We start from the raw sequence: 22,724 nt of genomic DNA, 5'->3' as shown, positions 1-22,724 counted from the left end.
AGTTGTTACACTTTTGCAACAGATTTTCCTATAAAATCTTTCCATATTTAGTTTCCTAAATGTTCTCCTTGATCTCCTTAGATATAGCTCCACATAGGATTCAATGTTTTAGGAATATTCTATTTTTGTCATAACAGAATCCAAACTGTCAGCTTAAATACGATGTCATGACATCTTCTTCGACATGTTGTTCCAGATGTTGAAACATTTCAACACAACATGTTTCTCCATTAAATAAACCTTCAACTTGCTTTTTCTTACAAGTTATAATTCTATTTAACCTATTACTACTAAATTAGTTTTGCCAAACATAAAGCCAATCCTCAAAAGCACTAACAGATAGTTTGCATATTATCCTTTGAATATATAAGGATATTCTTGTATGATTTCATTCTAGCTCAATCAATCTATTTTGGAGATTCTAGCTTTATGTCTTCTCTACCTTGTTCTTCCTTCTTCTCTCTTCTTCTCTTCAATAACATGGAAATTTTTATTTTCTAACATGGTATCTTGATTCTGTACAATTTACTTGTAATCATGCCTCTTCGTTTAGCTCATATTGATCCACAATTAGATCAAAACACTCCCTATATTAATTTCATCATAGTGATGGACCTTCATCTATCAAAGTTACATCGATTATTGAAGGGTTCAATTTTCATTCTTGGGTCAGATTCATGCGTCGAACTCTAGGTGGTAAAATGAAGCTTGAGTTTGTGGATGTATCCATAACAGCTCCAGATGATCATTTTGATTCTTCATTTCGTGCATGGAACTGATGTAATATGTCAATTCACTCTTGGTTACTCAATTCAATTTTTGAATCGATTGCACAATTTATTGTGTTTTTGGAAAATGAGATTGATGTTTGGACTGATCTAAGAGAATGGTTTTCTCAAGGAGATCTTATTCGAGTATTAGAGGGAAATCTATGTTCTGAAGTTGATTCCAAAACAGTCACCAAATTCTATTCAACTTTGGAAGTTCTTTAGGAAGAATTAGAGATTTATATGCCAAATCTCAATTGTACATGTCGTATTCGACGTTCTCGTGAAGCTATGTGGTAAGAAAGAAAGAACCATAGCTTATATTATATGCAATAGGAATTCTAACTGGCTTAAATGTGAATTTTGCTGTAGTTAAGTCACAAATCTTGCTCATGGATCCTTTACGACCCATGAACGAGATTTTTTAATGGTCCTTCAACATGAAAGGAAAGGAAAATTCATAAGTGTTGTTAACTCTCAAGCATTAGAGTTCTAATTATCATCGAAGTCTGTAGTTTTCTAGAAGATTTAATAGTTGGTGGAATTAAAGAGTGAAATTCTTTTGAATAAAAAGATAGAGTTTTTCTCCAATGATTTGGAGTTTTTCGTGTCTATCAACCTATTGAACAAAGGAATCAAGGAATCAAGGCTTGTCAACATGATTAAGTGAAGATTGTTATGGTGTTTAGATTGAAGTCCACCAAAAATTGAAGATTGAGATCAAGTTGAAGATCAAGGTGGTAACCGTGGTTAGCTAAGTTGCATTGAATTGTTGTAAAGATAATATGGTTTAAGAGGTTTTATCTTATTTGTTTCATTGAATTGTTGTAACCTAAAACCTAAATAAAGTAATATAGTGGAAGATTGAATTTCTGAATCATAAACTGTATTAAATGCATGCAAGGACGAAAAAACTAAACCATTATAAATTCTAGAGCACTTTTTCAACCTATCTTTTTGGATTTCTTGTTTAGATTTACATGCAATAGGTTTTCTTCCTTTGATTTGAATTGCATGTCTGTTAGATTTCTTGTTTTCGTAGAGATTAATTTTGTAAGCTTAGGTCTGATTAGATTGGATTTTCCAAAGAATCTTATTGCTGATATATTGTCAAGTTGTGATTAGAGATTTTTTAAGAATGACTAATCAATAATTGTATCAAATTGCTTATTTGATATATTAAAGGTAAATTATCATATTGCTTCTCGTTTGATTCCATTTCATTGATGTGTATATCTCTACTATCAAACCTTCGAATTGCATAGAGGTGTTTTCAAATATATTTCACCATACAAAAATTATATAAGTTTTTATTTTATTTTTAAAATATTAGAATGAATTTTTGTTTATTTAACCCCTTCTAAATAATTAACCACATATTCAAACCAACACGTTTAATGGACTTGTTTCTTTAGAAAGAAATCGTTCTCTATTAGACTTAAATCATTCTGCCCTTTCAAAACCTCATGTTTGAGAGACTGTAAAATGAAATAACTTCGATTGAGCCCTAAGAGAGGATTGACCATAACTCGGTCGGCCCAAGAAACAACACAAATGTATATTAGACTTCTAGACATGCATGACCTAACAGTTCATGGGCCGCCCGTTTCGGGCCATCGCGCCCTAGATAGTTTTTCCTCACACTTTTTATTTAAAATAAGAAATTTTTAATTTTTTCATCTCTTGAATATCTTTTTACATGAAACAAATAAAACCTCCTCTCTTTTTTTCCTTACTTTATTTTTCAAAATAAACAATGTATAAGAGATTCCAATGAATGTCACCCACATTGTAGTCTAGGCACATTTGCCTTTCATTTTTTATTTTTGAATCTCACGGTATCACATGTAGTATTTAAATAACATTACTTTTAAAATAAATAATTAAATTAATTGAAGCATAATTTTAAATGTGAGTGTTATGTGGGGTGGTGTCCTTAATTGGTAATCTGAGTTAAGGCGAGTGAGTATAAAAATGCGAATTGGTGACGTGGCGAAATCGTGACGGCTGTATAGAAGAAGCAAACATCAAATTGCATAACTGTAATGTAAAAGTGTGTAAAGAAAAGCGTTTTTTTGGTGTGAAACTGAAACCGCAATACTTTCGTACTGTAATCTTTTCGTCTCTCTCACTTTCGCATTCTTTTCGTTTATCTTGGGCAAACGTTAGCAATGTCGCTTCCAAAACCAAACAATATCGTTCTGTAATTTTGAGTCGTTTTGGAGCACATGGAGGATCAAAATTACGCCAACGAATTGGAGATAGCTGTGAGGATTGTCCACGTCGCATGTGCTCTCTGTGGGAGGGTGCAGGAGAAACTCCTTGCCACGGAGGTTGTGTCCAAAGATGATGATTCTCCTGTTACTGTTGCAGGTATTTGCATTTTCTATTTCTTTTTAATTTCAATTCAGTCCTAATCTTTATTGGCGTGATAGTAGATAATTTCATATATTATTGGTTTTTAACTTTTTGTTTTTGTTTCTGATTGTGCTCTGTGGGAAACTTGCATTCTAATCGATGTTACTAGGATGATTAGTAAAATTGAAATGTATAATATGTAACGATGGAGCTAATAGATTCATATAGCATTGCAAAAATTGTGGACTTAGGCGTCCCTATCAGAATCGATCACGTGTTTTTACCTAAAATCTCAATATTGAAATAATTGGACTCTGAGCATTTATTATGATGGGTCACTTTCGAAATGAATCTAGTGAAATTGGGTTAGCTGGACCTCTGATTGGGCAGTATTGTTAGGTTGAATCTTAGGTAGATTCTCTCACACATACATTTATGGTGTTCCATAATACTTATTATAGATTGGTTTCATATTTGAATCATAATGCTGTTATCATAATTGGACTGCATGTATTATAAATACCAAGTCTAATCAAGACATATGCAATGCGGAAAAAAATATTGTCAATTTTTTTGCATAGCATGTATGATTTTGGCTTGTGCACCCACTTAATTCTCTTATGGGTTATTCTATAAAACTGTGTAGATGCTCATGTGCCATGGTTAGGAACTATAATTTGTTAGATGAAAGTAATATGTTCATTGGAACTGGAGTATTCATTCCTTTACCTCAAAGCGTTTGTGAACCTTATTTAGCCGTGTTAAGCTATTCGGGGAAGGATCAAAACGGTTTTATGCTTAACACATCCCTTCACACAGGATCTCTTTCGGCTTGAAGAGAGACCTGTGCGCGGGCTCACATTCCTTGTGATGATGTGATCCAATTCAAACAATTAGGGTGGAACGAGTCTTACTCCTGACTACTTCATTGTAGAGGTTATGATACAATGTCAACAAATAATAATCTTAAAAGCTCATGCTATTAGGCAAATATGTATGAATGGGTTTCATAAGATGATTCTTAAGCTGTGATTTCATTTGCTTGAGATATAAATGTAGCATATCTGCAGATGAACTCACAAGTTATTCATCTGTGATTGTGGAATGGTGGTTGAAAATCAAAATGATGTTCAAGTTTTATACATCTAATATAATCTTGCACCTAGTTGTATGATGGAATTCTTGCATTCCGGGATTAGATTTCCTTGATCGTAATAAAAACATGCACCTAGTCTATAGGCTTACAAAACATTGAATTCATGATGCAATAAATTGTAGAAGTTGTTCAACCAGTAGCTGAATGTTTCTAGATGGCTGGCTTATTGAAGTACTTTGAATTTTTATATTATAGTACAAAAACTGTCATTTGGGTTTAAGTATATCAGATTCATCATGATAAATAACAAGGAGATAGAAAGAGAAGTCAATCAAAGAATTCATTCAAACAGGATCAAATAGAAATGGAAGAATACTTTCTTGTGTTATTTGAGATAGAGGTATAAAAAAACTACAGCACAACTATAACATCTACAAAATTGTATAGGATTAATTGATATATGGTAAAGAGTCATCAAGAAACTACACCCAATACTTCCTAGACGAGGTAGGATGATGAATGATTCAAGTTAACACCTGTAGTAGAAAACATGGAAGGTCACATTGTGGAGAAGACTTATACACACCTGTGGGGATGATTGACCAGATAGAGGATAGTCTATAAACCAGACCATTGAGTATTATTTTGATTTAATAAACAGTTTATTGTTAGACATGATTCATGATGAGACACTAGGATGGTCACATTTGATTAGCAGGCCCTACTTAATATAATAAGGATTTGGGTATTGCAGTTCATAAACTATCACGGATAGTTGTACTGGTGCAATCAATGTACTAATGACATATAAAATGTTAGAGAATTCATTTAACGTTAGAATTTGGTATGTTAGTTTCGCAAAGGAAAATTATTTAGATGACAATGGTTTTATTCTATTTTGGGATGTGGTAGTCTTGCCGTATCTTTTCTTACTTATCTTGGTATCGCATTTATGGTAATAGTGTCTCTTTTTGGCAATCCGTTAATATTTTCTAAATCATGTTTACAGTGCTCCTATAGACTTTCAATAATTTGTTATCTTTTAGGTCGATATGAAATTGGCTCTATCATCCTGTAGAGTTTTTATATTTTCATTTCTATCGAGTATACGGCTTATGAATATTTGAATGTCAACATATCATTTTCAAGTTGTGATTATCCTTAGTTTTCGTAACATTTTTTCTGACACTTCATAAAGATGGATACATTTTTTATTTTTGTTATTTAGTGACAGTCCAAAGATCCAAACACCAATTTGCATCACATTTTTGCTTCTACGGACTAGGAGTTCACATTATTAGATTTCACAATTTTGCACTCAGAACAAACTAGCTTGTTTATATATACCACTGTAAACAATCGTTTTAATATCGGAAATGGAGATATATTATTTTTGTCCCTTAACCTTGTTTTTTTGGTACTTAATATTTTTGTTTTTGGTGGTAGTATTGTTTGAAGTTATTTGACTAGTTATTTTTAGTTGAAATATTTGATAATATTATATGATAACTATACAAGGATTCCTCCTTTATATAGAGGGAATTACAACAGGTGATTGACTATAGTTTAGGAAGGAAATCCTAAATTAAAGAATGAATAAATCATAATAAGAAACTACCTAAAATGAACTATATAGAAAAGGAACAAAATAATTATTTACAGACAAAATTATTTTCTGCCAGTTAAGAGCTGCAAATACTGTAATTTACAGTCTGTCAACGCTCCCCCTCTAGCTGGCTTAAAGATATCCTCTATAGACAGCTTGCTAGTGATGTTGTCAAATGATTTTTTCGGTAATCCTTTGGTTAGGATGTCTGCTGATTGTTCTGTAGTGGGAATATATGTAATACAGATCTTCCCCCTTTCTATCTTCTCTTTGATGAAGTGTTTATCAACTTCGACATGCTTGGTCCTATCATGTAGGACCGGGTTATGTGCAGTAGATATTGCTGACTTGTTGTCGCAATATAGTTTTATTGGAGGAGAACTATGAACCTTTAACTCTTGTAGAAGTTTTTTCACCCATAATGACTCACAAATTCCATGAGCAAGTGCTCTAAATTCCGCTTCTGCACTACTCCTTGCTACAACATTCTGTTTTTTGCTTCTCCAACTAACTAAGTTTCCTCCAACAAAGGTGCAATAGCCTGATGTTGATCTTCGGTCTGTCACACTCCCAGCCCAGTCAGCATCAGTGTAACCTTCTACCTGAAGATGTCCATGATTTTTATAAAGAAGTCCCCTTCAAGGTGATCCCTTCAAATATCTTAGGATTCTCAAAACTGCCTCCAAGTGTTCATGACCTGGTGCATGCATAAACTGACTTACCATGCTTACAGCAAAGGCTATGTCTGGACGCGTGTGAGATAGATATATTAGCCTTCCCACTAGTCGCTGATACCTTCCTTTGTCCACCATATTTTCTGTTTCAGCTGGTTGTAGTTTTAAGTTGGGCTCCATAGGTGTTTCTGCAACCTTGCATCCAAGTAATCCTGTTTCTTTTAAAAAATCCAAAATATACTTTCGCTGGTTCATAAATATACCTTCCTTTGATCTTGCAAATTCAATTCCAAGGAAGTATTTCAAGGGGCCAAGTTCCTTGATTTCAAAAACTTTAGCAAGTTTCTCCCTCAAATTTTTGAGTTCCAAACTATCATCACCTGTTAGAATAATATCATCAACATAAACAATCAAGATAGCAATCTTATTATTTGTTGAATGTTTATAGAATAATGTGTGATTAGCTTGGCTTTGGATATATCCAAGCCCTTTTACCACTGTTCCAAACCTTTCGAACCATGCTCTTGGAGATTGTTTTAGGCCATATAATGACTTCTTTAGTCTACACACCTTATTTCTTCCAAGTTCTTCTTCAAAGCCCGGGGGAAGGCTCATAAACACTTCTTCCTCTAGTTCCCCATTCAAGAAAGCATTCTTTACATCCAATTGATGTAAATGCAGTTGGAATTTGCAGCAAGGGATAGAAGAATTCGAACAGAGTGAAGTTTAGCGACTGGAGCAAAAGTCTCCTGATAGTCTACTCCGTAAGTTTGGGTGAATCTCTTTGCTACTAATCTCGCCTTGTACCTTTCTACACTCTCATCAGCCTTGCACTTAATAGTAAAGACCCACTTACAGCCCACCTGTTTTTTGTCACGTGGTAGGTCAACAAGTTCCCAAGTCCCAGTCTTTTTCAGTGCATTCAACTCTTCTAAGACTGCTAAATTCCAATTTGGATCATCTAGTGCTTCCTCAATGTTTCTAGGCACAAACAGATTTGTTATTTTAGAGGTAAAGGCTCTGTGATTTTGGGAAAATTTTTTATAAGAAACATATTGAGAAATGGGATGGTTTGTGGTAGTCTTTTTTGAGTTTTGAGTGCAGGTTCTGGTTCCTTTCCTAATAGCTATGGGCAGTTCAATAGTAGAAGTGGGAATTTCAGTGTTACCTCGACTTTCTCTTGGTATTTCTCCTTGGCCCTCCTCCGGAAATTCTGCTTGGTTTGTTGCTGAGATGATGGACTGCTCTTTGATCCTTTTAGGATATTTCCGAATATAAACACGACACTCTTTATTTGACTGTGGTATTTCTTTCCCTGTTTGGGCTCCACCTAAGTCTGGCATAGGATTTCCTTTGGAAAATTCAGGACTTGTTTCCACATGGTCTTCCTTGTTGTGTTCATTTCTTTGATCAATAAAATTTGTATTTTCAGTATGCACAACAGGGATAGGCAATGGTTCATGCACATGTAAAAAATTGTCTTCACTCAAATTATCATTCTCCCCCTGAAGGGAATTTTTTTGAAAAAAAGGTTGATGTTCTAGAAAGGTAACATCCATGCTAACACAAAGCTTTTTTGTAATAGGATTAAATACCCTGTACCCTTTTTGTTTTGGAGAATATCCAACAAAAATGTGCTTTTCTGCCCTTGGGTCCAATTTAGACCGAGATATGGAGGGTGTATGCATGAAAACAGTACAACCAAACACTTTTAAAGGTATTTCAGTATGTAATCGACATGCTGGAAAAATTGTTTTGAAAGTGTCCAAAGGTGTGCGGTAATTTAACACACGAGTGGGCATTCTATTTATAAGATAGGTTGCTGTTAGGACAGCATCCCCCCACAAATATTTTGGAACATTACTCTCAAACATGATGGCACGAGCCACTTCAAGGAGATGTTTATTTTTTCTCTCAGCAGTGCCATTTTGTTGAGGAGTATTTGGACATGTCGATTGATGCTGAATGCCTTTATTTTTCAAAAACTCATTGAGATTTTTGTTAAAATATTCAGTTCCATTGTCACTTCTCAAAATGGAGATTTTTGTGTCAAAGTGAGTTTCTACCATTTGTGAATAAAGTTTAAATATATTAGGAACTTCAGATTTTTCATGCATAAGGTAGACCCAACATAATCGGGTGTGATCATCAATAAATGTTACAAACCACCTTTTTCCAAATTGTGTTGTAATTTTTGAAGGACCCCAAACATCGCTATGGATTAAATAGAAAGGTCTAGATGCATGATAAGGTTGAGAGTAATAAGGAGCTCTCTGATTTTTAGCAAGAACACAACTTTCACATTCAAGAGAAGAACAATCAATATTTTTGAATAAAGACTGGTCATATGATCCGAGGCACCTGAATCAATGATCCAAGGTACACACATATTTGAGGTACAATTAAGGGAGCTAGGGATACTCGAATTACCTGTTTGTGCCACAGAACCACTAGGGGTACCAGATAAAAAATTAGAATTTAACAACCTTATGAGTTCCTCAACTTGTTCCTTTCTCAAAGAATTCTTTTCTGCCTCATGAGCTGTAGGAAAGGGTCTGTGAACTTTAGGACCTGATTTGTTGCCCTTTAAATGAGCTGGTCTCCCGTGAATTTTCCAGCAAGTTTCCCGTGTATGACGTGGTTTGTTGCAGTGGTCACACCAGAGGTTTGAAAAATTCTTCTGGTTAGTTGAACTTTTAAGGGCAGTAGTTTCTGCGGCAAGAGTGTTGGTTTCGGGAGGAGGTGGAACAATTTTGATCTTTCCCATCATCACACTTCTCCTAGTTTCCTCTCTTCTGACTTCAGCAAAGACCTCACCCAATGAAGGTAAGGTTTCTCTCCCAATGATCCTGCCACGAACTTCATCTAGTTCCTCATTCAGACCTGCAAGAAATTGAAATATTCTACCTTCTTCCACTGTCTGTTGATGGTGTTTGGCATCCTCTGCAGAGTTCCACTTGTAAGTGTTGAAGAGATCAAGGTCCTGCCAAACCCGCTTCAAAGAGTGGAAGTATTTTGTCACGTTATTACCTCCTTGTCGAATTTCTCTGGCTTGCAAGGTGAGTTCATAAATCTGAGATTTATTTCCAAGGTCAGAATACATTTCTGTGACACTATCCCATAGCTCTTTGGCTGTGGAATAGCACATGTAATTGCTGCTAATGTCCTCCTCCATGGAGTTTACCAGCCAAGTCATGACCATGGAGTTTTCAGCATCCCAAACAGCATACTGTGGATCATCAGTATCTGGCTTGGGTCGCTCACCATTGAGGTATCCGACTTTCCCTCTGCCACGAATATACAACTGGACAGATTGGTGCCACCGGAAGTAGTTCGACTCAGTCGAAAGGTGGTGATTTGGACAGAATGAGATTCGCCGAAAAAAACTCGCTGAAAGTCTTTGGGGGCGACAATCTCCTCTTTATTCTGATAATTGCTGGTGGTTGAGGAACTGTCAACCATGGCTGCAAATCAGAGGCGCAGAGATCGTTGCTCTGATGCCAAGTTGAAATATTTTATAATATTATATGATAACTGTACAAGGATTCCTCCTTTATATAGAGGGAATTACAACAGGTGATTGACTATAGTTTAGGAAGGAAATCCTAAATTAAAGAAAGAATAAATCATAATAAGAAACTACCTAAAATAAACTATATAGAAAAGGAACAAAATAATTATTTACGGATAGAATTATTTTCTGCCAGTTAAAAGCTGTAAATACTGTAATTTACAGTCTGTCAACATTTTTGTTTCATATCTCTGCATGAGAAGACTTGAGTGTTCAAGCAATCACTAGTTGGTTCCTAGCAAAAACATTCGGGGTTCAAAATTTGTCAATTGTTGCGGAAGAAGACGTAGAAATTTTCTCCAAGGACAATTCAGCAGCCTTACTGGAAGCTGTTGTGGATACAGTCAATGAGTCTTTATCTTTTGCAGCCATGTATGGTCTTCAAAGTCCAGAGACAACTCTTGGGACAACAGAAGTTCTTGAGGCCATTGGCCGCTGCAGCTCAACAGGAGGCCCCAGTGGAAGGCATTGGGTACTTGACCCTGTTGACGGCACATTAGGATTTGTACGTGGTGATCAGTATGCGGTTGCTCTAGCTTTGATTGAGAATGGAAAAGTTGTTCTTGGAGTTCTTGGATGCCCCAATTACCCAGTGAAGACAGAATGGCTAAGTTATCACTACCAGCATCATGAAACAACATCACAATCATCTCCAACAACTACCGATGCGTGGGGAAAAGGATGTGTGTTGTATGCTAAGAGAGGCAGTGGTGAGGCGTGGTTGCAGTCGTTGATTCCTACAGATAAGACGCTAGAATGGCCAAATTGTGCGAGACTTGTTCAAGTTTCTTCAGTGGATGATCCAGCATTAGCAACTCTCTGTGAACCAGTCGAAAGGGCAAACTCAAATCATTCCTTCACAGCTGGCCTTGCTCACAGTGTGGGACTTAGGTATAATATTTCTCAACTTTTCTTTCAAATGCTCTGCATCTTGACAAATTTCACACATTTAATTGGCAGAAATTACATCCATATAATAGCAATGCAGACTGTATTTAAACTGTATTATATTTAAAGATTTAAGTGCCATGACAGAAATCATTTCTAGACTAGGTAACAACAGGGTCACTAGCAACTATATATTTTGAGAGTCCCACATTACATGAGATATGACCTTAAAATGTGTTAATAAGTGAGAGGCATCTGAGTCTTACAAGTTAGTATAGTATGGTTAAGTTAGGACAAGCCCAAATTTTAAGATGATACCAAAGCGCATCCTAGTATTCTTATTGGGCTCTAGTTATGCTAGAGGGTTTGTGTTGTGATCCATGTTATTCCACCCACATTGATCCACTCTTGATATACCTTGTCTTGAGTGTGAGAGGTGTTTTGAGAGTCTGGTATTAACTAGAGATATGGTCTATGTAGTATTTATAAAGCTTGGACAAGTATTACCTAACAAACTAGTTTTCTAAGGTTGAATTAAGCTCACTCCAAAATCCAAATTCTAAGAATATATATAAGAATTGATTAAGACAGTATAATAGAATGCCAGACATTTTAATTCTTTGTATTTTCAAAGGAAACCATAAGGTACTTCAAATGAAAAATCTTGGACAACCACGTAGGAATCGATTTTTGGTTTATTTAATTTCTCACCAAACATTGGAAAGTTATAACGGAATTTCTTAATTGACTATGAGAATAAGTTACTATATTCATATTCTGATTGAAAGCATTTCCTAGAAAGAAAGCTATGAAAGAAAGGAATTATAGATCAAACACCTTAGGGCCCGTTTACTTTCAATGTTTCATGTTTTCATTTTCACCATTTTCTTTTACAACGTTTGCAAACAAACCTAGCATTTCCTGAAAATTTGAAAATTGTCAAAACACGTTTCATTGTTTTTGAAAATGCATTATTTGCAACTTGTGTTTCATATCCTCTCTGTCATAATTGTGACTACCTGAGTCATGATTGGGGAGTTAGGGATAATTGTTACTATATTTCTTTCTTCTGTTAACACGATCTTTGGGATTGAAATGCTCTAATCTCAAAATCTGGTACAGAAAACAGCCCTTACGCGTCCACAGCATGGTAAAGTATGCAGCAATAGCAAGGGGAGATGCCGAGATATTCATGAAATTTGCAAAGTCCGGTTACAAGGAGAAGATATGGGATCATGCTGCCGGTGTTGTGATTGTTGAAGAGGCAGGTGGTGTGGTGACCGATGCTGGAGGCCGCCCTCTGGACTTTTCAAAGGGAACACACTTAGAGGGTCTTGACCGTGGCATAATTGCATGTTCTGGTGTCACATTGCATGAAAAATTGATTGATGCTGTTTATGCTAGCTGGGACTCCTCAAATTTATGAGGCTTTTTTGCTCACTCCAGAGTTTTTGTATTCATTTAATAGCTCATTTTTTAGCATATTGATAATAGGAAATTAATATTTAACTGAATATACCAGTAATCCTATAATATCCAGAAAATGAAAAAGAAGAAGAGTATACATTTATCCAACAGAATCGTCCATAGAGTCACGTGTAGATACTGAATGATAGCCATCCTTTTTTCGTTGCCATAATATTTTCATAATAAAAACTCTTTAAAAAATTGTTTTTGATACCAATCAAATATGACATTGTAAGAAATATTGGTGTGCGTTGAGAGAAATTTTAATTATAGTATTTTTTTGTAACAATGAGATCAATTTTTCCAGTTTTATTGGTGTGTTACATGCCACCAGTATTAAAATCAAGGTGTTAAAGTTTTTCACAGTAGCCAATAAAACATTGAACTTTTTATTCAAGGTAAATCCATGACAAACACTTGTCTTTTTATATAACACAACAGAAAACAATAATATTATCACAAACAACATCAATAATTTTTTGTTGCAAACTACACCATTCCCACTGTTGGCAACACTTGCACAATCACATTGTTGTTGTTTCTGGAATTATCACCAGGAACAAATAAACAAGCACCACAATCAGAAGAAAGAAGTGATGTAGTTCTATATCTATCTTCACCTCCAACCACCGGCATTGCCACACCTAACTTAGCCGCTGGATTTTCAAAATCCGGCTGATAAGTCCTCCCAAGAACACCTTCAACTTTGGAAGACAGATCATAAAATTTAAACTGAACCTCCAAATGAGCAAAACAATCATTATCAGGAATTTGATAGTTATGAATTCTACTATCTTCCTTAGTTACAGGCACAACATTCACATATATCTCCACAATTCCATGAACATTAACAACAGCACTGTTGGTGTTTGATGTTCTCTCTACACTAATTTTCTTTTCTTGAAACTCCCATTTAGAGAGGTAACCTCGAGGAACATGAAGTTCCTCTCCATTGTAAGAGAATTTCAAATGATCAATTTCATGATCCCATTTTGTTGGTTTGGTTGCTTCCACAATGAAGTTGTGAGATTCAAAGAGGATTCCAAGTGCTTGAATCCATGTATAATCTCTTGCTCTACCTTTGGGTCTTAGGCCAATGAAACGTGCATTGATTTGGAGATTTTGATCAGATACTAAGGCGAAATGTTGATTGGATCTTCCATGGAAGTAGAAAACTATTCCATCTGCTCCAACAAAGCGCGGGTCTAAGCATGCTGATCCACGACCATTGCAGTTTGGTTTGCGATCTGTTGTTATTGAATTTTGAAACAGAGAAATTAAAACTTGTACACAAAATGGTATATATATATATATATATATATATATATATATATATATATAGATATAGATATAGATATGAAGATAGAATATAAAGAACTTACGTTTGCATTGAGTTTTGCATATGGGAGAAGCACAGTCAAGAGAGCAAACTTTGGCATTTGGGTCAGAGGGTGATTTAAGAGGGCACTGAATAGGGCATTTTATTTTCTTTCCAAAGCACGGACTGCTCAGAAAGTTGCAGCTCAGGTTGTCTGTTACTGCTCCTGCAATTGTTTCCATATTCATTGCCAAAGAAAGCAACACAAAAAATATTAAGCAATTTCTCTTTGAGACACCCATCACTACTAGCTTCCTCTAATAATACAAAGAAATAAACTTTCCTATGATGTTTTCTCTTTTCCCTACTCCGTCACCCTACCATATATTTATACTAAACAAGTGCATTAATGTTTTTTTATCTTGTTTCTTGTATAATTTAATTCTAGTATTGAGAAACTGATAGTTGACCTATGTGCCTTTGAAGAGGGGCAAAGGACTATTGAGTGCTTGTATTGGAAAGGCAACATATACATGTTATTGACACACCGCTAAGTCTGGTGTAGCCATAAGAGACGGAGGGAACTCGTGAAGAGAGTATGATGCTATGTTGTTTTTTATTTTTTTTATAGAGTCATATTATGCTGTTAACTTGTTAAGCCATTTATATTCTTCTATCTATGTACTAAATTTCAAATTTGTTAAGCCATTTATATTCTTCACTACAAAAAAAACTCAATTTTGCCAGGTGCAAATCACCCCGCAAAGCTAAATACCACCCTGCAACGTAACATTTGCGAGGTGACACGCTCACCCTGCAAAAACGTTAGTCGCAACATTTTGCAAGGAGAATTGCACCCCGCAACTTTGCCATGTGATTCTCACCCCGCAAACATGTTTTCCTAGAGTTGCAGACAACTACGTTCCATGTGCACAGCTGTGTTAGAGTAACTGGTACAGTTGACTTGCGGGGTGCTTTTTACCAAGCAATATTTGAATATCCAAACACTTGCAAGGTAACCTTCACCTGGCAAATGTTTTGAAACACCATTACACTTTCACATCGCAAATAGTAGCATGGATAACAAAAAAATATATATTTATATTATTCTAAATATTAAAATTAATATTTAGAATAATATAAATATAATAAATAATTAAAATTCAAAAAAATTTTAAAATATTAAATTTATAATTAATTCTAAAAATTTAAATTCATATTTAATATAAATAAATTCATATTTAATATAAAGAAATTCATAATTAATCTAAAATATTTAAATTCAAAATAATATTCACTCGAGATTTGTTTCGTCTGCGTTATTTTGTTTTCTTCATCATTCTCGTCTACCACTCCTTGGTTACCAACCGCTCTAAATCCACCACCACCATATTGTTGTTGAAATAATTGTTGCATTTGTTGCATTTGTTGTTGCATTTGTTGTTGTATTTGTTGTTGCACATGTTGTTGCACTTGTTGAAATAAGTCCACGTCTCCCAGCATACATACGATCGTACATCCAACTATGATAGCGCTTGTAATTTTTCATACTGCACGTTTACAATATTGTACCCATTATAATAAAAGAAATGACTTTAATCAATTGACCAATTCGGGAATTTTGGTCAATCATATAATTCTATGTTAAAACATAGTAAAGATATTAGACTATAATATTATAGCAACACTTGTTCATTTCACTGCCGACTATATAGAAGACAATGACTAATGTGCTCATTAGACTCCAATAGATTGTAAAACTCTCTTTCAAAATATTTCAAAATATTTGACATTGTTTCATATTCAAGACAAAATTTGAATTTGGAACAGATACATACTATTTAAAATGCATTAACCATAAAAGTTACATGGTGAAGTGTTTTAATATAGATTGATCAACTCTTTATGTTTGCTTGCTGCTCCACCTAATGCTTTTCCTACAACCTTGTTTTTTCCTTCCTATAAATACACTCTCTCTTCCTCTCCATTCTATCTTCCCTCACCTTATTTTTTCACACACAGCAAAATTCCAGACATTTTAGTTTGTAGAAACTAATTAAGCAACCAAGCATGCAATTTATATGATCTAAGTTAATCTCTAAGTTGGATATATTGCAGATAGTACTAAGATGGATCCATGAGCAAGGGACAAGTGTAATTGTGAAAAGCTTCAACAAGGAGAGAATGAAACAAAACCTTGAAATATTTGATTGGGAACTGAACAAAGAGGAATTGGATAAAATCAACAAGATTCCACAATGCAGACTTTAAGTATATATATCTGATTAATTTTAAGTATGGCATTGAATTTTCTAAATCCTTTTCTTTTGACTTAAAATTAAAACATACATGCACAATTGAATCAAAACCAATAAATTGTAAGGTCCATTACTTTGGTGCTCAAACCATTTTGAAATTCGCTCAGTTCCTGCAGAAAAATAGAAGTGGCTACCTCCAGCCTCATACAAGATAGATCACAGTATGAATTTTGAAGTAATAAATCAAATACTTATGCTGGAAAAAAACCTGATTCAGTTTATGACAAGATGAAACTTATTGGAATGAGGAAAACTCTTGTTTTCTACAAAGGAAGAGCACCTAATGGACAGAAATCTGATTGGAACATGCATGAATATAGGCTTGCGATTAAAACTGAATTTTGAGAAAAAGAAACGTCTCTTCAAAGTTGCACATCTTTTTCTCATATTTGTCCTCTCTATATTGAGGTATTGCGATTAAAACTGAGTTATACTTTCTAGAAACACTCTTTGATTAACTTATGTTATATGGTAAAGGAAATTTCTAAACATTGTACTTAGATTAACTTATACACTAAACTCAAATCATGAAGTTTGCAAACAGTTTGTGGACACTGCTGTGTTTATAAACTAAGTACTTAGATTAACTTAAACACTAAACTCAAATCATTTAGTCTTTTTATTCAAAATAGAATGACAGCCTTTGAGGGAGTAAGCATATGAAAAGCAAATTCAAATGTAAGAATTATAAGTCACTAAACACTGATTGCTATAAAACCTCAGTTTGTGATATTTATAAATCAATGCTAATAAATAATCATTCATGAGAACATCCACACTTAAAATAATGCATCCTTATCCCATTTATCTCGTTTCAACTACCTAACCATATAAAATTGGCAAAACACCTTGAACAATTTATCAATGACCACAGGAATTAGATGATGGAAGCATCAAATCATCAAAATCAAATAGAGAGCAAATATCAAAAACTCACTTGTCTTTCCAGAATCCTTTTCACAGATGCTACAAGTATCCAACAGGTACAAGAACTAACAGAGCTACCATGGCTGGATTTTGGAAAGCTACAGGAAGACATAAATCAATTTATGACAAGATGAGGAAAACTCTTGTTTTCATCAGCTATAATATAAATACTTTTTCATCAGCTATATAAATACAACAAGGCTATGAATCATATAAAATGCTTTAGATATGCCAAAATTCTTAGTTATAGTAATTATTGCTATAGGAAATTGTAAATCATATAAACTTGCAGCAAGCTAGAAAGCATCCCCACTTAATTAAAGGGAGAAAACATAGGTGCAGTAAGTTATTTATTTGTTTTGTTGGCATATATAGAGGCACATTGAATCATCCTCACTAGATGTGATCAATTAAATATATCTTCCCAACTTGCAAATACAAACATACATAATTAAAACAAAATGAAGGAGAACATTTTGCAATGAATCTCAATGATGCAAGACCACTTTCCTTTCAAGCTAAAACGACTTTAAATTTTTGGCATTTTAATATTCAACATGATGTGCATCTTATTAATAGATTCCATATTCCTCTTTTTATGAATCGATTAGTGTATTTTCTGTGGGTTTCTATCCTTTTCAGCATGGAACTTTATATTCTCTCATTTTTGTCTTAGACCTAAGGCTTAAGTTTCTCTCCACTATAGACATAACAACACAATCTTCTTCAATTAGTTAGTAGCATCAACAAGTTTTAAAGCAACAACCATACAAATCTAAAATTCAATTAGACAATAAAATACAGTTAAACTATTTTCAAAAAAACCCTAAAATTAAGTGCAATAGCTTACATTGATTTGTGTATTGCTTCGAAAGATGAGCGAAGACGGTGATAGACAAATCCAACAAGCCAATAGAAGTTGTTTTGATGTGTTGATTTGCAGAAAAAAGAGAGAGGCTGAGACGGTGGTGGCGTTGGGGTGAAGAGGATGGTGTTGGGCTGAAGACCGCGGTGCCCTGAGGTGAAGAGGATGGCTGTAGGGTTTTTCTGGGTGTTCACTGAGTGTGAGAAACGAAAATGAAAAGTTATTATTGAAGAAAGTTTGCGAGGTGAAATTAACCCTGTAAATATTTTTGACGTTGAACCTTGCGGCGTGTTAACCACCCCGCAACCTCCGTGTCTGACACATGTCCCCACTATTTTGTACCATCATTAATTTTCAGATTTATTTTCCCCCCAATTTTTTAGAAAACCTGCGTTGTGGTAGGCACCCCGCAAAGCATAAACGCCTTGAGACTTGCGGGGTGTTTTACACTTCACAACTTTTTTGTCAATAAAATCCCTAAACGGTCACCTGCCACCCTGACTTTTTAATAAATGTAATATTTGATTTTCCATTAATTTTTTAAAAATATATTTGCGAGGTGATTAACACCCAGCAAAAGTTTTTCACAAAATTTCAAACTTTTCTCCCTTCGTTGCGGGATGGAAATACACTTATATATATATTTTAAAAAAAAAACTAGGTTGAGAGGTTGTTTGCACCCCGCAACTGCAATAATTTGCAAGGTGTATGTCACCTGGCAAAGTCACCCAGCTAAACAGCAATTTTCTATCCATTGATCAGCGTCATACACTCTTGTAGAAAGATACATGTTGATGTTGGTGTTCATAATAGATCAGGTGTAGCACTCACTTCATGTATTGTTAGAGTGTATACTGAGGAGTGAGGTAGTTTGGAGGGATCCCCATCTACTAAAACCTCTCATACCAAGTCTTTAATAGTCATTGATTTAGGCATACATCGATTTGTCGAGCATATGATTGGAGACGCATGTGTAGTGCATCCGTGAGGGTACTACACATAGTTACATTTAGTATTTGTCACAGTCCTACCTCATTATTATAAATAATACGTTTTACGTCAGACGCGATATGTATTTAATTTCGGTTATAGAAACGGAGTAATGAAGAGCGTCATGAAAAGCTGTCATGGGTTCGAACCTCATCATCTGCATTTTAATTATTTTCAAAACTAGTACATCATACCTCTCAGTTTATAGATAAAACCGAGGGATACGATAAAATTGTTTTAAACTCGTTACATTTTTTACACAAAATATTAATAAATTAATTTGTTTACAAACTATATTATTTACCCAAAATATTACATTGTTTATATAGAATATTAAAGTAAAAATTAATTTTTCTGAATATCTAGATTTTAGATCTACGAATAATAAAATTTTAGGGGAGAGAAAATATTGGGTGTAAGATATTTTCAATTGCTTTTGTATGCATTTATTTCTGAAAAAGAGGTTAGATAAATGAATGATTTTCTGCTCAAATAAATATATAAGAACACAAATCTTAAATCCAAATAATTTTCTTCTCTTGCAATCCATCGTTGAGATATTTTTATGGCAAATACTCTTACAAATTGAAGTGGTGAATGTAGATAGTTTCAAGCGCTTCATGATGTTTCACTTACTTTTTTATATTCAGCATACTTTTATAATGGCGGTTTTTTATGTTTCACGCGAATCACTAATGATATTGTCTTGAGTGTTGATACTCATGAAATAGACGACACAAATTTATTTAAGGACAATGATCAATATCCTCAATAATCACGCCAAAATTATCCCTTCGTTTTTTTAACGAGGTAAAATATGTTTACCCCTCAAATTTAGAAGGAACTGAGTGTCACGGCCCGAAAAATACTCAAGCACATCACACGCTCGAAATACAACAAAGTCGCCACCGAATTTTATTTATTCCAAAAGGAAAGAGAAAATATGGATAAAACCCACGAAAAAAAGGATAAGATGGTCATCACAACCAAATTAGGGTTCGGGAGTCAGTTATGCAAGGGGAATGTATTAGCGTCCCTCACATCCATTGTACTCAATGATACCCATTTAGTTAGTCTTGGGATCAAGTGTTAGCGTGAGGTTTACTTGCTATATTTTATTTATTATACAAGGAGAAAGAAAAGGGTTTTTGAATTTTTTATTATTGTACTCGCCAAGATTTCAAAATCTTGTACTTACGTATCTTCGTAGTGTAATGAAGAAATCAGAACTTCGTACCTCGGGGTATCAAATGATTGTGTATTGGTTGATTTTAATGAACAATGTATGAATCGCTCTTTGTGGGAGTGAGTATTTGGTTCAAACAAAGTATGCATTAAGCCTTCCAACACACTCACACGTTTGTAAAATGTCTTGATTAGGTTTTGAAAAGGGGCTTGATGTTGACCAAGCATTTGACTTATTTGAAGTTTATTTGAAAAGGATTTAACTATGAAAAACAGGTTTGAAAAAGAGGTTTGGTGTCGACCAAGATTTAAAGTGAAATAGTTTGAGAGGTGGGCTTGAGTATGAAGTGTAATGAAAAAACAATTTGATGTTGATTAATCGTTTAAACTTATCTTGAAAAATTGATTTTGTTATGCATTAATTTTATCTTGATTAAAAAAGAGTATGGTCTAAAGATGAATGGAAAGAGAGAATAAAGATCAAGCATAAGATCAAAACACACAAAGCATACACGAGATAACACTCAACTCATACAAAAGCACCTTTTATTTTTAAAAATAAGTAACTAAAAAAACTTTTTGTTTTTTTAAATGTTTTGAAAGAAATCCTAAAGATACATCCAAAGAAATAAATTTTTGTTCTTTTTAATATTATATATCTTAATAGAAAGAAATAACAACTATGCATACATCTAAAATATACTTTTTAGTCTTGTTTTTTTGAATAATAACATAAATTTAAAAAAGAAACAAAAACTTAAGAAGAGGCCATAGGCCTTAAGAGGGCTGTCTCCCCAAATTTTGAGGTACAAGGCCTAGGTAAATTCAAGGGAGTGCGCCCCACTAAGTGAAGGGAATATTTTAACACATTCATATATTTTCTTAGGAATTTCTGGTGAAAATCTCAAAATACTCCTAGACTTCGCATGTGGATATTCGAACGCACATTTTTTTCTAAAAAAAAGGTATCTTCGCAAATGCATGTCAGAAGTCACCTTTTTTTCAGAAAAAAAGTGACTTCGCATATGCACATTTGAAAGAACCTTTTTTTCCAATGAAAGTGCTTTCGCATTTGCACTTCCGAAGACACATTTTTTTTGGAAATAAATGTGATTTCTGATCTGCATATCCGAAAAGGTGTCTGAGACAGAATCCTTATCACCAAAGCAACAAAGCTTAAAGTCATCATAAACAATTGAAATTACATAGATAGTTCAACAAAAATTTAGCATTACATATTGTTATAAATTGGTAGTTGAGGACGTCGCAACATTTTGATAACATCTTCTCCCGATCTTTGAAGCTTCGTATCCAACTCAATCATACCTTTTGATGAATATTGTCCACATAACCTCTAATTCATCGTCGTTCTTGAGTTCAAATGGGGTGAACTTTAATTTTCCTTCGATGTCAAGTGAAGGTGAACGATACACAAGCTTGACCACCTTCCGATTTTCAGGATATTACAAGAGAAATCAGTATCGAAATCAGCTCAGCAAACGAGGTGTCGTGCGACAACCTAAATTGAAGTGGCATCGTGTAACCACTACTGAAGTAGACAAAAGCAAGGTGAGGATAGGTTTGAGTCAGTTTTTATTGTGGCTTGTGATGTTACTTTTTGGAGTAATATGGACCCAAGAAATCTTATTTTGCTATCTTTGAATATTTTGGATATACGCTTCCGAAATAAGGTCTGATGCTTTTTAAAAAAAAAATTGAAGGTTCTTCGGATGTGTATATCCGAATTATGCGGAACTAGAGGACCATTCGGTTATAGCAGAATCAACAGCAAATCAACATATTCAACATAGAAAGAATAAAATCGATAGGAATAAACATTGACTACATTAAATATTGACATATTATATATGTTTTGAATCGTATTGGTTTTACATTCTTCACGAAAATACAGACAAAAATTGATTTGATGACATTCTAAAATGCACCGAACGAATCCTCACCGGTTAAATCTAAAATCACTAAATTCTCCGACTTCCACCATCCTTTCAAAAAAGTGATCCAGCCAAGTGCCCGCCTCTTTTGTATGATGTGCCATCCATTGACATGTTGTAGCCGGAATAGGACACTCCGCTTTCAAATAAACGTGTACAAATTAGAGCTATCATAGATAAACGATACAAATGATGCAACCTGACAGGCCTATAGGTGGGCAACTATGAAGAGGAAAAATGTTTTTGAAAATATAAATCTCGTCAGATCGACACACACCCTTTCATACGCACTTGCTATAAGATGACCCATCTCAAGGAAGGACATCCACTCCTTTACCGAGTAAACCGACAACGACCCAATACCCGCAGTTACCATCGGTCCCACATCAACCATATTTTCAATGTGTTTTTCATAAATAGAGGCAGGAGCCTTTCTGGCAAATTTGACGCTTTTTGGGCCTTTGTGGCAGTTTCCCATTGAAATGGATTTATTTATCTGGATCATTATTTGTGTATCATGTATTAGTGTCAGTCACATTGCATCTCATATATTATAAGTAATTATTTAAAAAGAAATTATTAATTATATTTTAATTAGTGAAATTTTTGCTATTGTTTTATGATACTTTCTTATGGTGAGTATGATTCAATATGGATATGGAATTTGACCCTTACAATTAACATATTAGGTACTCAAGGAGAAAAGTATGACTGAGTGTTTTGCTTGAAGCGCGTATGAAGG

General features: G+C 34.4%; 2 protein-coding genes across 2 annotated transcripts; one reads left to right on the top strand and one right to left on the bottom strand.

Annotated features, from left to right (window-relative positions):
• Positions 1-2,804: 2,804 nt before the first annotated feature.
• On the top strand, positions 2,805-12,689 carry LOC131620325 (PAP-specific phosphatase HAL2-like). The gene is made up of 3 exons (XM_058891371.1): positions 2,805-3,140; positions 10,276-10,963; positions 12,083-12,689. The coding sequence occupies exons 1-3, from the start codon at positions 2,996-2,998 to the stop codon at positions 12,384-12,386; spliced, it is 1,137 nt and encodes a 378-aa protein (XP_058747354.1). The 5' UTR covers positions 2,805-2,995; the 3' UTR covers positions 12,387-12,689.
• Positions 12,690-12,788: 99 nt separating this feature from the next.
• Positions 12,789-18,140, bottom strand: LOC131620326 (uncharacterized). The gene is made up of 5 exons (XM_058891372.1): positions 17,841-18,140; positions 17,001-17,088; positions 15,044-15,295; positions 13,810-13,971; positions 12,789-13,674 (listed from the first exon to the last, which is right to left on the bottom strand). Exons 3-5 carry the CDS (start codon positions 15,246-15,248, stop codon positions 12,917-12,919), a joined length of 1,125 nt encoding a protein of 374 aa, XP_058747355.1. The 5' UTR covers positions 15,249-15,295; positions 17,001-17,088; positions 17,841-18,140; the 3' UTR covers positions 12,789-12,916.
• Positions 18,141-22,724: the final 4,584 nt, after the last annotated feature.

The sequence above is a fragment of the Vicia villosa genome, linkage group LG7 (assembly GCF_029867415.1).
Source record: "Vicia villosa cultivar HV-30 ecotype Madison, WI linkage group LG7, Vvil1.0, whole genome shotgun sequence".
Taxonomy (NCBI): Eukaryota; Viridiplantae; Streptophyta; class Magnoliopsida; order Fabales; family Fabaceae; genus Vicia; species Vicia villosa.
This window is presented reverse-complemented; position numbering and strand designations above follow the sequence as displayed.

Excerpts from the sequence above, each read along its gene's own strand:
- LOC131620325 (XM_058891371.1), top strand. The coding sequence starts at position 2,996 with ATGGAGGATCAAAATTACGCCAACGAATTGGAGATAGCTGTGAGGATT. Across the intron at positions 3,141-10,275 it reads TTCTCCTGTTACTGTTGCAG|ACTTGAGTGTTCAAGCAATC; the intron begins GTATTTGCATTT and ends CTGCATGAGAAG. Across the intron at positions 10,964-12,082 it reads GCTCACAGTGTGGGACTTAG|AAAACAGCCCTTACGCGTCC; the intron begins GTATAATATTTC and ends AATCTGGTACAG.
- LOC131620326 (XM_058891372.1), bottom strand. The coding sequence starts at position 15,248 with ATGCTGGGAGACGTGGACTTATTTCAACAAGTGCAACAACATGTGCAA. Across the intron at positions 13,972-15,043 it reads GCAGACGAAACAAATCTCGA|GAGCAGTAACAGACAACCTG; the intron begins GTGAATATTATT and ends AAACAATTGCAG. Across the intron at positions 13,675-13,809 it reads ATGCAAAACTCAATGCAAAC|ATCGCAAACCAAACTGCAAT; the intron begins GTAAGTTCTTTA and ends CAATAACAACAG.